General features: G+C 41.7%; 1 protein-coding gene across 1 annotated transcript in view; it reads right to left on the bottom strand.

Moving 5' to 3' along the window:
- Window positions 1–11,308: 11,308 nt before the first annotated feature.
- LOC119244459 (ankyrin repeat domain-containing protein 26-like) overlaps window positions 11,309–15,937 on the bottom strand; it is a 28,493-nt gene continuing 23,864 nt past the window's right edge. The window contains exons 12-13 of the mRNA XM_054694647.1: window positions 14,507–14,718; window positions 11,309–11,600 (exon numbers count right to left, since the gene is read on the bottom strand). Of these exons, the coding sequence (XP_054550622.1) occupies window positions 11,591–11,600; window positions 14,507–14,718 (222 nt within the window). The 3' untranslated portion in view covers window positions 11,309–11,590. The remainder of the gene's footprint in view (window positions 11,601–14,506; window positions 14,719–15,937) is intronic.

The raw sequence follows: 15,937 nt of genomic DNA, 5'->3' as shown, positions 1-15,937 counted from the left end.
TAGAGAATCCCCAGTCCAGGAGTGAGTGCATCCTGGGGGTGGATGCGGTGTGTGGCTAGTGGCTGAGACCATAGCCAGGAAGGCCAGGAAGCCTGACGGCTCCTGGTGTGTTACAGTAGATGCCGTGAGTGGTTCCCCTCCCTTGTATGAGCAGTGCCTTTGACAGCAGATTTGGTGGCTCATCTGCTGGTACCAATAATTGTCTTTGCCACTAGGTTGGGGCCCTGCTGGACTTATTTGTGTTCTGTTGTATTTTTGTTGTTATATTGTGATGTATTTGCTTTTGTGGGCCATGGCTACATTGTTTGTTTGCTAAGAAACAGAATTGTATATATGGACTGTATGGCAGAAAACCCTGAGAGGGTGGACTGTAGGGTAAGGAAAAATGTCAGGCTTTTCTGCCTCTCCGCCATCAGGATGGAACCATCAGATGATGGAACCCTGTGGTCCTGAATGCAGGCCTGATGGTGAGCACCTACAATAGCGTGTGGGCATAGGTAGATGGGATTCACCTGGGCTAAGACTGAGCTTTTAAGGGCGGCATTATGGGGATGCCAGCAGAAACTGAAAGAGAAACAGAGAAGCAGAGAAGCAGAGAAGCCAAGAAGCCAAGAGAAGCTGAGAACGCTGGGGAGCCTGGACAGAGTGAAGACTTGCTGGGGGCCCCGAGGCCTGCCAGCCTCCTGGACCCCCAGCACCCCTGCCTGCCGTGTACCTGGTAATCTAAATAAAATACCTGCAAAAGCCACTGAGGACTCTGACCCTCCTTTACCCATTCTGCTGGATCAGAAAACCTGCACTGTGGTCTTCCTGCTCCTATAACAGTCACAGCAGCTGGGTGTCAAAATTATGTTATAAACGTTCAAAATACAAAACACTACTAAGAGATGAATCGCAACTGGGTGTTTGAGTGCTATTGAAACAGTTGGTATTTAGGCAATTTGTTATGTGTAAACTCAATAGTGCTAGTTTTCATTCACTAAATCTACTTAAAGTTTAGTTAGATGCCAAGAAACAAAATGTAAAGTAAACTTAAATCAGAATGATATGAAAATATTGTCCTCTAATAAAAATTTACACAAGTATAGGAAACAATTAAAATGTAATGTAAATAGCCCAGTAAGTCAAGTTGTATTACTTTATCATTCAGGTCATGTACTTTACCTTCAAAATCTTTACATTTTCTTGGGATGCTTCAAAGGTGAATTTTTTTGTATATATATATATTTTTTTTTATTTCTATATTCCCATACAATTGCGACCCCATTATTTTGACCCAATCCCTCCCAACCCCGCCCCCCACTCCCCATAGAGTGTCTCTGGTTCATAGTTGTTTGTTGATTTTGATTTTACTTTCTTATAGTTATTCTTTTTCTTGGTCCCTTATTTAAGTTTTCTGGATTCCTGCAATGAGTGAGACCATCCAGTATTTTTCTTTTTCTTTCTGGCTTATTTCACTGAGCATGATCCCTTCCAGCGCCACCCATGTTGCTGCAAATTGCATGTGTTTATCTTTTTTGAATGCTGAGTAATATTCCATGGTATATATGTACCACATCTTCTTGATACAGTCATCTATTTTTGGGCTTTTGGGTTGTTTCCAAAGCTTAGCTATTGTAAACAGTGCTGCTATAAACACAGGGGTGCAGGTGCTCTTTGGAATTGATGTTTCTGTGTCCTTTGAGTAAATACCTAGGAGTGGAATTGCTGGATCATATGGAAGCTCTATGTTTAGTAGGTCGAGAAATCTCCACACAGCTCTCCATAGTGGTTGGACCAGTTTGCACTCCCACCAACAGTGCAGGAGAGTTCCTTTTTCTCCACACCCTCACCAACATTGGTTGTTGCTAGTTTTTTAATATGTGCCATTCTCACTGGTGTAAGATGGTATCTCATGGTAGTTTTGTTTTGCATTTCCCTGATGACAAGTGATGTTGAACATTTTTTCATATGCCTGTTGGCCATTTGCATTTCCTCTTCAGAGAAGTTTCTTTTTAGCTATTCTGCCCATTTTTTGACTGGATTATTTTCTTTGTTTTTGTTGAGTCTCATCAGCTCTTTGTAGATTTTTGTGATCAGTCCTTTATCATTAGTGTTGTGTGCAAAAATGTTCTCCCAGTCGGTGGGGTTTCTCTTTGTTTTTGTTATTGTCTCTTTTGCTGTGCAGAATCTGATGTAGTCCAGCTGTTTATCTTTGCCTTCACTATCACTGCTTTGGGTGATGTGTCTGTAAAGATGTCTTTGATGTGCAAATCACGTAGTGTTTCGCCTATATTTCCTTCTATGTATTTTATAATTTCAGGTCTTATGTCTAGTTCTTTAATCTATTTTGAGTTGGTTTTTATGTATGCTGTGAGGTAGTAGTCAAGCTTCATTCTTTTGCATGTAGCGACCCAGTTTTCCCAGCACCATTTATTGAACAAATTTTCTTTGCTCCAATGCATATTCTTTGCTCCTTTGTCAAAGATTAGTTGACCATAAATCTGTGGGTTTATTTCTGGATTTTCTATTTGATTCCATTGGTCTGTGTGTCTGTTCTTGTTCCAATACCATGCATTTTTGATGATTATGGCTTTGTAGTATAGTTTGAAGAAGTCTGGGAGTGTGATGCCTCCAGTCCCTTCTTCTTTTTTTTTTTTTTTTTTCAGGAGAGCTTTGTCTCTCTCTTCGGGGTTTTTGGTGATTCCATACGAATTTCATCAATAATTGTTCTATTTCTTTGAAGAATGGCATTGAAATTTTTATTGGAATAGCACTGAATCTGTATATTGCTTTGGGTATGATGGCCATTTTAATAATGTTTATTCTTCCAATCCATGAGCAGGGGATGTCTTTCCATTTCTTTGTGTCTTCTTCTATTTCTTTTAACAGTGTTTTATAGTTTTCTCTGTATAGGTCCTTTACCTCTTTTGTTAGATTTATTCCCAAGTATTTGATTTTTCTTTTGTTTTGATAATAAAAGGGATGTTTTTTTTTATTTCATCTTCTTCAGATTTATTGTTTGTGTATAGGAAGGCTACTGACTTTTGCGTGTTGATTTTGTATACTGCCACTTTACTGAACTGATTGATGAGTTGAATTAGTTTTTCTGTGGAGTTTTTGGGGTTCTCTATGTATATTATCATTCATCTGCAAATAGTGATAATTTGACTTCTTCTTTTCCTATTTGGATTCTTTGTATGTCTTTCTCTTATTGCTCTGGCTAGGACTTCCAGTATTATATTGAAAAGCAGTGGTGAGAGTGGACATCCTTGTCTTGTTCCATATCTTAATGGGAATGCTTTCAGCTTTTCACCATTGAGAATGATACTGGCTGTTGGCTTGTCATATATGGCCTTTATGATGTTGAGGTATGTTCCTTGTATCCCAAGAATTTTAAGGGCTTTTCTCATGAATGAGTGTTGCACTTTGTCGAAAGCTTTCTCAGCATCTATTAATATCATCATATGTTTTTTATATTTCTTTTTGTTGATGTGTTGGATAACGTTGATTGTTTTTTGGATGTTGAACCATTCTTGTGTTCCTGGAATGAATCCTACTTGGTCGTGGTGAATTATCTTATGGATACATTGTTGGATTCTGATAGCTAAAATTTTATTGAGGATTTTTGCATCAGTGTTCATTAGGGAGATTGGCCTGTAGTTTTCTTTTTTTGTGTTGTCCTTGTTCGGTTTTGGTATTAGTGTAATTTTGGCTTCATATAACGTGTTTGGTATTATCCTTTCCTCTCAAATTTTTGGAAGAGTTTGTGAAGGATAGGCACTAATTCGTCTCTGAATCTTTGGTAGAATTCATTTGTAAATCCATCAGGTCCTGGGCTTTTGTTTTTGGGGAGATTTTTGATTACCATTTCAATTTCGCTGCTTGTAATTGGTCTGTTTATGTTGGGGCCCAGACCTGAGGTCCAGACCTGAACATCGGGGTTCTTGCCTGAAGCAGGTACTGAATGTTAGCTCAAGTGAAGGTTTCAAGTTTCCTATTGTGAGGACTGATCCTTTCCCCCTGCTTGCTACTGTGGCTTGTTTGCATTGGTGGTCTCTCCTTGCTAGAGATAAGGAGAGACCTCCTCCTCTGAACCCTATATAACATTGTACACATTCCTGAATAAATGAGACTGGCGATGATCCTGGCTTTGTCTCCACTCCTCGCGTACCCCTGTTCCATACCAAGCCCCTGCTTCCTCCCCCGGGTACCCTGTTGATTTGCCTGGCTGGCCCGGACATTTGAAGCCCAGCATGGGGCCCAGGTAGGAGGAAGAACTACAGAGGGAGAAGATGCCCGAAAAGGAAGCTAGCTAGCTCAGGAGGAAGCCTTATGGAAGTGGGACCCTGCTACGTCGTGGATAAGGTAAGCTCAGGTACAGCGTCTGAATCATGGGACAGGATATAAGCCAGCATGAGATATATGTGAAGCAATTAAAAGAGGCACTTAGGACGCGAGGAGTCAGGGTCACAAAAAAGGATCTACTCCACTTTTTGATTCTGTTCAAGACCTGTGTCCTTGGTTCCCTCAAGAGGGCACAATAGATCAAAAAAGATGGAAAAGGGTGGGGGAAACCAAACAATTGCTTAGAAGTGCTTTCCCCACTATGTTTGGGGCCCCATCCCCCAATGATCACTGTGAGGACTTAATTCCGTTTCACAGTGATGCGGAGGATGATCCATCCAAAGAAGAACAAAAAGAACCTTTAGAGAAAAATGAAAGGGCCTCTCCCGACCAGCCCAAAATAAAAAAGAAAAACAGAATTTATCCCTCTCTGAGCAAGTTTACTTCTGTAGCTACAAACCCTCCTTGCTCCTCTGAAGAAGAGGGCGGAGTTTTTCCACTGCTTAACTCCAAAAGGGAAATCAAAGTTGCTTCGCAACCTCCCCCCACTATCGCAAAAGGGGAGGATCCTGAGGCGGGCGAAGCAGATTGGGGCAACCTGGAGGAGGAGGCTGCACGTTACAATCCCCACTCTCCTCCTTACTACAAGGCCGCTGTTGCCTCTGCGCCCTCACAACTTGCTGACCCTAATCTCGACCTTAAAAACCAAAATCGCCCACCTTGAGGAGCGCATGCGCATACAGGCTCGTTATCATCAACTTTCCCTTCAACTTCAACAGATCCAATTAACTTTTTCAACCAACTCAGATCCCGCTCCGCCATTACGGGGGAGGGGAGACGCCGAGGCCACTTCAAAGCCGCCGGTTAAGGGGTTAAGGGGCGGGCTTGAAGCTGACGTCACCTTAAAGCCACCATTATGGGGCGGGGTTAGCGCCGAAGCCACTTTAACTCCTCCCCCGGCTCCCGCGGCTTTGTCTGCTTTCCCGCCTCCCAAAAAACCCTTTTCCATGGCTTCTGTCTTTCCTGTTATTAAAGCTCTAGATGCTCAAGGCCAATGCCGCCGTTATCACCAAAAACATAATTTTCAACATTTAAAGGAATTAAAAACCGCTGTTACCCAATATGGTGCTAGTGCCCTTTTCACTCTCACAATTCTTGATTCTATCACAGAAGGGTGGCTCACTCCCCTAGATTGGCAAACTTTAGTAAAGACTGTCCTTGACGGCGGAGATCATTTACTTTGGAGGACTAAATTTCAGGATCTCTGTATGGCCCTAACCCAGTTCTGATCTGGGGAAGGGGATCAGTATGTTTCTCTTCACAGACTCATGATGCAGCCCGATGGTTGCCTGAAGGGCTTGTCAGATTTGTTACAGATTTGTTACAGCATTGGTGACCACTTCCTGGCTCATCCTCTATGCTGAGGTGTTACTTTTCTCTTGGGCCTTTGCCGGCTTCAAGGATCCAGGCAAGATTGTGTCTTTGATTCAACATCTTCATGGTAAACCTTGTGAGTACAGGTGGGGCTATTTCTCTACCGCTCCTAATGGGTATGTCTCTTACATTACTTGCCCTGGCCACATCGCATATTTGGTCACTGTTGCAGGCTCCAGCCGTAAGACCCGCTATAAATGCCTCCGGACAGCTATAGGTGGCCCCTCAAATGGAGGGCAGTGTACCTGCACTTCCTTTGCTGAGTCAGTACACTCCTCATGTTACAAGACCTTTTCTGAATGCATGGCCAATAATAATAAGACTTATTATACTGCTGTTCTTATCAGGACATCCCCTGCAAGTCGGCCACTGGCCTCTACCTTGCTGACCACCTGTGGTGCTAACAAAAAGGTCGGTGACACAGTGTGCTGGGCAACTACTGCCCCAGTACATGTCACCGATGGAGGAGGTCCTCAAGACAAAGCCAGATATCGTTTTGTCAGTACAGTCTTAAAACAGCTTGCACCACGCCTTCCCCCTGCGCTTAGCTACCATCTACTTGCCCTTCCTGCTGAAAGACAAAAGTTGGGCATTGACTACAATACTTTTAATATCCTCAACTCTTCGTTCAATTTACTTAATTCAACAAATTCCTCACTGGCCAATAATTGTTGGCTATGTTTACAAATGGGTTTCCCTGTGCCTTTGGCCTTTCCAACAACCAATTCCTCACTTGCGCCCTACCATAATTGTTCTTTCTCGGTTCCCATCTTGGTTCAGCCTATCCAGTTTTTTGAGGCGCATTGTTTCACTTCCGATCTTAATACCTCTCTTGACTTGGGAGCACTAGCTTTTTCAAATTGTTCCACTTTTACCAATGTCACCTCTCAGGTGAATTCTCCTCTTTGTCCTCCCGTGGACACTGTTTTCATTTGTGGAAATAACCGGGCGTATACCGCATTGCCGACTAATTGGACTGGTCAATGCGTGTTGGGTTTCCTTCTACCCAACATAAACATGGTTCCTGGAAGTGAGCCCATGCCCATTCCAACGGTTGACCATTTTTTCAGTAGAAGTAAAAGAGCAGTATACCTGATTCCCTTATTTGCAGGCCTGGGTATAACTGCCGCCGTGGCCTCAGGGACAGCTGGATTAGGCATATCTCTCTCACAATATACTAAACTGTCTCAACAACTTATTAATGATGTTCATGCTCTTTCCAGTACTATTCAGGATCTTCAGGATCAGGTTGACTCCTTAGCTGAGGTAGTCCTTCAAAATCGACGGGGCCTTGATTTGCTAACAGCGGAAAAGGGGGGTATTTGCTTGGTCCTGCAGGAGAAATGCTGTTTCTACGCCAACAAATCAGGAATTGTCCGCAATAAAATCCGACAGTTACAAGATGACCTGGAAAGAAGATGCCAGGAGCTAGCTGAAAATCCACTCTGGACCGGTCTCAATGGACTCCTACCCTACCTTCTTCCCTCATGGGTCCCCTATTAACCCTTTTGATATTGGTTGTTGTGGGTCCTTACATTTTTAACAGGATAATCTCTTTTGTAAGACAACAGATTCAGGCCCTTCAGGCAAAACCCATTCAGGTACATTACCATAAGTTGGAGATGCTAGATAAGGGAGGCTCTTACTCAGACTTACACTCAGTCTGAAGAAATAAGACTCCCTTCCCTGTGCGATGGACTGGTCAGCCAATGACGGGTAAGATCGGGGACAGACTCAAAATGGCTTGAGGTGCTAAATCGCCACACGTCTGTGACTCCTGAGACCTAAGACAGGCGCAGTTCCCGAGGGGTTTTTGTCTTTTCGCTCTCTCATTAGAAATAATAGAAAAGGAGGATCTGTCGGGGCCCAGACCTGAGGCCCAGACCTGAACATCGGGGTTCTTGCCTGAAGCAGGTACTGAATGTTAGCTCAAGTGAAGGTTTCAAGTTTCCTATTGTGACGACTGATCCTTTCCCCCTGCTTGCTACTGTGGCTTGTTTGCATTGGTGGTCTCTCCTTGCTAGAGATAAGGAGAGACCTCCTCCTCTGAACCCTATATAACATTGTACACATTCCTGAATAAATGAGACTGGCGATGATCCTGGCTTTGTCTCCACTCCTCGCGTACCCCTGTTCCATACCAAGCCCCTGCTTCCTCCCCCGGGTACCCCCTTGATTTGCCCGGCTGGCCCTGACATGTTTAGGTGTTCTATTTCTTCTTTATCTAGCTTTGGGTGATTGTAGAGTTGTAGGAATTTGTCCATCTCCTCTAGATTGTTGAACTTGTTTCCATATAACTGTTCATAGTAGTTACTGAAATATTTGAATTCTGCTGTGTCCGTTGGGAGAAAGCACAGATAAATAGGATCATAAATGAAAGATCCTGTTTATTTGTGCTTTCTCCCTTTTTTCCTTGGCTAGGGGTTTGTCTATTTTATTGATTTTTTGAAGAACCAGCTCTTGGTTTCATTGATCTTTTGGATTGTTTTTTTAGTTTCAATTTCATTTATTTCTGCTTCGGTTTTTATTATTTCTTTTCTTCTACTGGTTTTGGGTTTTTTTTTTTTTATTGTTCCTTTTCTAGATCTTTGAGCTTCGAGATTAAGTTGTTTCTTTGAGTTCTTTCTTATTTCTTGATGTGAGCCTCTATTGCTATATATTTTCCTCTTATTACTGCTTTTGCTGCATCCCATACATTTAGGAAATTGGTGTCCTCTTTGTCATTCAACTCAAAGAATTTTTTAATTTCTTCTTTGATCTCCTCGTTAGTCCAGTGGTCTTCCAGAAGTGTGGTTTTCAATCTCCATGAGGTAGGAGAGTTCCTTGCCTTCTTTTTATGGTTTATTTCTAGTTTGATGCCTTCATGGCCAGAAAAGATGGTTAGAATGATTTCAATCTTGGTGTATCTGTTGATGTTTGTATTGTGTCCCAGGATGTGATCGATCCTGGAGAATGATCCGTGTGAGCTTGAGAAATATATGTACTCAGATTTTTTTGGATTTAGTGTTCTATAGATGTCTGTTAAGCCCAAGCGCTCTAGATCCTTATTTAGAGCTTTAGTGTCTTTACTTATTTTTTGTCTTATTGATCTATCCATTGTTGATAGTGGTGTGTTAAAGTCCCCCACTACATATGTGTTTTCTCTGATGTCTGTTTTCAGAGATGACAATAGTTGTCTAATATATTTTGGTGCTCCTTCGTATGGTGAGTATATGTTAATGAGTGTTATTTCTTCTTTAAGTATTGTCCCCTTGATTATAATGTAGTGACCATTAGGGTCTCTTTTTATCTTTTTGAGTTTGAAATCTGTTTTATCTGATAAAAGTATAGCTGTTCCTGCTTACTTTTTTGGTCCATATGCTTGTAGGATTGTTTTCTATCCTTTAACTTTGAGTCTATTTTTATCTTTTGTAGCTAAATGTGTTTCCTGGAGACAGCAAAGGTTGGATTTTGTTTCTTAATCCAGCCTGCAACTCTGTGTCTTTTTATTAAAGAGTTTAGTCCATTTACATTTAGAGTTAATAATGATGTTAGCATCTGTATTTGCCATTGTGTTTGTCTTTCCTTTGATTTTATTTATTCTTTTAATAACTATTTTTTTGGCCTTCTTTAGTTGTTATTCATCTCTCTGAGGTTCTGGCTTTAGGATACCTTGTAGTATTTTTTGGAGTGGGGGTTTAGTCGTAATGAAATTCCAGAGTTTCTGTTTGTCTGGGACGGTCCTTATTCTTTCTTCACAGAGGAAGGAGAGCTTTGCATGATAGAGTATTCTTGGTTGGCATCTGTTTTCTTGGAGTCTATTGACTATCCCTCCACTCCCTCCTTGCCCGTAGTGTTTCTTTGGAGAAGTCTGATGTCAGTCTGATTGGTTTTCCTTTGAATGTTACCTGTTTCTTCCCTCTTGTCTGCTTCATTATTTTTTCCTTGTCCTGGGTTCTTGGGAGCTTTACTATTATGTGTCTTGCTGTATTTTTCCTTTCGTCGTAGAAGTTTGGTGTTCTTCTTGCTTCTTGTATATCAATTTTCAGCTCCTTCTTCATGTTTGGGAAGTTCTCTTCAATTATCTCCTGGAATATTTTCTCTGTTCCTACATCTATCTCCTCTCCTTCTGGGATTCCTATAACTCTTATATTTCCTTTCCTCATGGAGTCAGATAGTTCCTGAAGTCTCTCTTTGGTCTTTTTCCTTTGTTCTTCTCTTTCCTTTTCTGTTTTGGTTCTTTTTATTTCTGTGTCTTCAAGAGTACATATTCGTTCTTCCATTTCATCTATTCTGCTTTCATTGTTTTTCCAGTTCTTTAGCACCTCCATTAATTCTTTGATCTGCATTTCTTTTACTTCCCTCTCTAGGGACTCAATTTCATTCTTCTGATCATTGATCATTTTTCCCTTATCATTGTTTTCCTTTATGATTTCTGTCAGTTTTTTTAATCATGGCAATTTTAAATTCTCTTTCTGGAAGACTCAGAAGTTCTTCCAAGTTACGGTCGTTGTAATCTGGGGGTGGTTTTCTTTTTGTGGTGTGCTTTTTCCTGAGGAGTTGATGGGTTGCGTGGGGTTTTTCTACTCCCTACTGTCTGTTTTCCTTTTTTTTTTTTTCAAAGGCATGTTTTATTTATTTGTTTGTTTGTTTGTTTGTTTATCAAGCACTGGGTACAGTCAGAAGCGCGGGAGGGTGAGAGAATTCACCAGAGCCAGAGCAGGGAGCAGAGCAGGCAGAAACTGAAGTACACTGCTGAGGGGAGCAGCAGGCGGCAGGAGAGGTCTGTGCGCCATGTGGTACCCTCCTCCAGTGGGTGGGGAGCAGCCGGGGATTGAACCAGTGCCGCAGAGGCCACGGGCAGCTTCACAACCCAGCGCTCAACCACTGCGCCACCAGGGAGGCCCTACTGTCTGTTTTCTAATTTGCTGTATGCATTGGGATACTGTGTTGCTGATACTTGGCCAGCATCTTGGGCGAACTTCCCAGCTCACCTCTGGCTCTTCGAAGAGCCATCTGCCGGTTTCAAGCAGGTTTTACTGAAGAAAGGTCCCTGTTCTAAAAAGGCAATGTGGGTTCACACTCCTCTGCTGCCCCTCTGGGCTGGGACTGCAGGACAGAAGGGGCCTGGCATGGGCGAACTTCCCAGCTCACCTCTGGTTCCTCCAGAAGCCCTCTGCCGGTTTCAAGCAATTTTTACTGAAGAAACATCCCTTTTCTAAAGTGGCGATGCGGGGACATACTCCCTGCGCGCCCTGTCTGCCCTGGCGGTGGGTTCCCGCTCCCCCTCTGGGCTTGGACTGCAGGCCAGAAGGGGCCTGGTTTGGGCGAACTTCCCAGCTCACCTCTGGCTCCTCTGGAAGCCTTCTCCCGGTTTCAAGCAGTCTTTACTGAAGAAATGTCCCTGTTCTAAAGTGGCAATGCATGGACGCACTTCCTGCACGCCTGGTCAGCACTGGCAGTGGGTTCCCGCTTATATAGGATTCTTATTAAGATTTTGGAGAGTCATGGCTGATTTGGGATAGAACATTTGATTGAAAAGGACAGACCAAATTCCTATCTCACCTTCTAGAGAGAAGACTTGAGAGCTGACTCTTCTTAATGGAATTCTGTAGGGCTCAGAAGATTCACGAAGTGACCAAAGTGTCTGTTTCAATTGGCGCTGCCATCTTCATATCTATGGTTTATTAAATTATTGGCCTAGTTCTTCACCCTTCACTTTATATATTCCCTTTGCTCTGGAAGTTGTGTGGCATGCATTTTCCTGGTCCTTGACCTCAAAAGTGCATCTTGATTTCATGAGATGTATCTGTAAATTCCTACAAAAGCTCAATATGATCCAGATTCAACTTCAGCAGCAGCTGGAAAGAAAAACAAAGAATTGCATTCTTTATCGAAAATACTTTGTCAGGGCTTCCCTGGTTGGCATAAGGAGTTAAGATGCAACCTATGAAGCTATCTGCAGCCACTGCAGCATGAGTTTGAACCCCAGCCAGGGAGCTACCCACATGTTGCGGCAAACCTCTCCTGACTCACCATCTGCTCCCCTCAGCAGGGTATATAAGATAGTGACAATGGAAATTAATTTTTAGTAATTAATTTATGCTTAATTCATAAAGAGGAGTTACTGTAAATGATAAACATCTGTTTGGATGTCAGTCATAAACTTAGCACATGGTGGAAAAATGAGGCAGGTAATGTACAGAGAAACTTTAAAATTCTTATGAACCACAGTCAAACTGAAATCAATCATAAAGTAAGCCAAAGTATCTCAAAGTATACTTCTGGTTATCAAGCAATAATATTTAATTTCTAACATCTGATTAAACACAGATTTTCAAGAAATTTTAAATGTGTTGATTTAGTTACATCTAATTCAATTATATCAGTGATTCTGAAAATGCGAGAGCCAGGGACTTATAATTTTAAATTTTCTGTCTACTTTATTAGCACAAGTAACTGACATTTACTTAGCATGTATAAATAAGTTAGTGAATGACTAAGAATTTTGTCAAAGTATAAATGAATATCGCATCAGAAATTTGAAACCCAAGGTGATATAAAATTTGTCAAAAAGTAATGTAGGGCCTCCCCAGTGGCACAGTGGTTGAGCACTGGGCTGTGAAGCTGCCCACAGCCTCTGCAGCACTGATTAAATCACCCGCCACCGACGAGGGTCCCACATGGCATGACAGACCTCTCCTGCCGCACCTGCTGCTCCCCTCAGCAGTGTATTTCGTCAGTCTGCCTGTTTTGTTCCCTTCTCTGGCTCTGGTGAATTCTCTCACCTTCCCACACTTCTGACTGTACCCAGTGCTTGTATAAATAAATAAATAAATCTTAAAAAAAAGAAAGGTAATATAACTAACCTTGTCATAGTTAAGTGTCTATGCTTTCATTTTAAGGTCGTGGGTTGAAGGTAGGAAAAGTTGTTGAATTTTGTCTAGTAAGATAACTATCAAGCATGAAACGATTATTAGGACTATTGAGTGGGCTTGTTGCAGAAGATAGCGGTAGGCATGGCCTCAGAGGAGGAGCGTTGAATACATGTTCGGGATGTGTTTCCCCCATAAGACGTTCAGTATTGACTTCTGTTAGCTTCTCAATGGTCCTGTGAAGACTGCCAAACCCAAATCCTTAATATTTCATTTTGGCCTGAATAATTTGCACTTTAAAAACAAATGTTGCCATAACATGAATTTCCCATAAAACAATGTTTTAACACTCAAAATGTGTTGGCGCATACTTACTGTTTATAATTAGGGGTTTAAAATTGTGGTAAAGAAGCCCATGTTTCTGGGAAGGTTCCTAATAAGTAATTCAAAGCAGGGAGGGCGGGCAGTGATGGAGGCGGCTTCAGGGATAATGTCAAGCATTTCCTTTCACTATCCTTACACATTTCACTCAGTACCTCTGAGAGTTAAACCTTTGGCACTGAAGATTTACTTGGAGCAACAACTTCTAGGGGAGAACAGGAGAGGTGCCTGGTGCGTGACTAAAGAGAACTTAATAGCTCCAGGGAAAAGAAAGCCCCTAACACTGTTACAAAGGCACTGGTGTTAAGATCTACCCATGTGGGCTTCCACACACCTTCTCAAGCAGAAGCAGAACCCAATATTTATTTGTAGTCAGTCTGTGAATGATACTACCCTTCACCTCCTGCAGCTTTCCTCATTTCACTTGTAGGCCTTTCTGGAGAGCAGAAAATCTAAAACTGTGAAGGACAGTTTGTCTCAGGGTGCCCTCCAGCAATAGTGTCAGAGACCATGTCAAGAAAATTAATTCACCAGTAGCCAAACTGTGCTAAGTGTAGTGATACTTGAAGACCACTTGAATTGAAATTGTAATCTTCAAAAAAAAATAAACTCATTAATATTTCTACTGGGGGAATTATGACAAGCAATTTTATAACAATAACACTAAGTTACAAAGTTTCAAATATCCTTATCTTAAAGTCTATTCGATCAGGTTAACTAGATGAAATTATTTAGGGCTAAAAATTAAGTCATGTAAAATCAACAAAAGAGAGGAGATTCAGTTCCCCCGCGGTAGCGCAGTGGTTGAGCGCTGGGTTGTGAAGCTGCCCTCAGCCTCTGCAGCGCTGCTTTGATCCCCAGCTGCCAGGCTAGGGTCCCACATGGTGCGAAGACCTCTCCTGCTGCCCGCTGCTCCCCTCAGCAGTGTATTTCGTCTGTCTGCCTACTCTGCTCTCCCCTCTGGCTCTGGTGAATTCTCTTACCGTCCTGCGCTTCTGACTATACCCAGTGATTGTATAAATAAATAAATCAGTCTTTAACAAAAAACAAAAAAGAGAGGAGATTCAAACTGTCCTGGAATAACATTTTAAAGATATATTCACTGGGCCTCCCTGGTGGCGCAAGGGCTTGGGCATCGCACTGTGAAGCAACCGACAGCCTCTGAGGCATGGGTTTGATCCCCAGCTGGCCAGGGAGAAACCCACATGGCACATTAGACCTCTCCTGACTAGCCCCCAGCTCCCCTTAACAGTGTATTTCATTCTTTCTGCCTGTTCTGTTCCCCACTCTGTCTCTGGTGGATCTTCTCACCCCCACATCGCTGGCCTGTGCCCCAGCTCTTGTATGCATAAATAAAAAATGAATCTTAAAAAAAATATTCACTTATTAACATTATTTTCCAAATAATGACTTCTTACTAATTACATGAACCTGGATCTATAACAATTATGCTTTAGAGGTAAATAAATGAACTAAGTTTATTTTCTATGATTCCTGTTTTTTCAGCTTACGTGTTTACGTTATTTTGCAATGATTGTCTCATTTTTGATTCTTCTAGGTAGAGCTGCATGTATTTTCCCAATTTTATTCTCTGTGACTCTAATTCAGTTTGCAGTCTGCAATTTTCAGTTTCCAAATTTTTATATCTGACTTCCATTTGACTTATTGAAGTAGTCTGAGTACCTCTGAACAGTTTCAAATTGTCTTGAGGTGTTATTTGTGCCTAAAGAAAATTAAAATACATTTTAATGCTTATAATCTGGATAATTATACAGGTATCTTTCTGAGTCAGTGATTCAGAGAGCAATTTCAACCATGAAGGGCCTCCCTGGTGGCCTAGGGGTTAAGTCTCAGTGCTATCACTGTGACCTGAGTTCGATCCCCGGCCAGGAAGATAACCCACACATGCCCCAACAGACCTTACCTGTCTCACCTGCTGTTCCCCTTAGCAATGTATTTCAGTAAATCCACCTGTTCTGCTCCCAACTCTGTTAAATGTCCTCTTAAACCATCACCCCCCTGCCCGCCCCGTCCAATTGCACCTCTGCCCTACACTCCAGTTCTTCGAAGCAAACATTAATTTAAAATTTGAAAATTAAAAAAAAAATTCAAATGTGAGAAAGTTAGTTTAAAACTATCAATATCAACTAAGTTTATTGTGAATTATAAAAATAAAATTGAATCATTCCAGTATCTGTACTCATGTAATCTGATAGTCCAAATAACAAAATCCCTTTTAAAAGTTGGTAATTGAAAAATATAAATTAAGAATAGCCTAAGAGCATGGTACTACTTTTAAATCATCATATTTTCTCATAGCTACCTAAATAAGATATTTCTGTTCCTGATTTTATATCAATATCACATTATTATGTTAATAATATACAATGCTAACATATGTACTTTGAAAAATATCATCCATTGACCTTCTTTAACATACAACTTCCTGTTTACTGAATTCAGTTGAAGAAAGAGAAGTTGTTATCCTCTTGCCTAAACTGCTATGTAGCTTAGACAACAGATTCAACCCCTTAACCATTCTTCCCTGACCAATTTGCAAAACTTGACAATCCCCTGAAAGTCTCAAAGGGAAGTGGAGATGGAGGCAAGACTAGTGGTGGCAAATTTCACACTGGGGAACATTTTCCCTCTCTGTATTAGATCCTTACATTAACTTCAATTCTCGGCTCAAATCCTTCTGTCTCAGAATAAAAGTGAAATCATTCCAATGGCCTTCAAGACCCTAAGGACTCTGCCTCCACCTACCTTCCTGACCTCAACCCTTACAAATTTTCCCTCCTCACTCCCTGCCCGCTACACATGCATCCTGCCACCCCTCATTTGTCTGAAAATGAGGGTCTAAGGCCAAAGTAACACATCACAGAGATATCCAATTCTGTTAGTGTTGGATAATCTAGGTCCAAATGATAATAATTGAGCCT

This window comes from Talpa occidentalis, unplaced genomic scaffold (assembly GCF_014898055.3).
Source record: "Talpa occidentalis isolate TD23 unplaced genomic scaffold, MPIMG_talOcc4v2.1 talOcc4.14, whole genome shotgun sequence".
NCBI classification, from domain to species: domain Eukaryota; kingdom Metazoa; phylum Chordata; class Mammalia; order Eulipotyphla; family Talpidae; genus Talpa; species Talpa occidentalis.
Note: the sequence above shows the minus strand (reverse complement) of the source record. Positions and strands in the feature narration are given on the sequence as shown.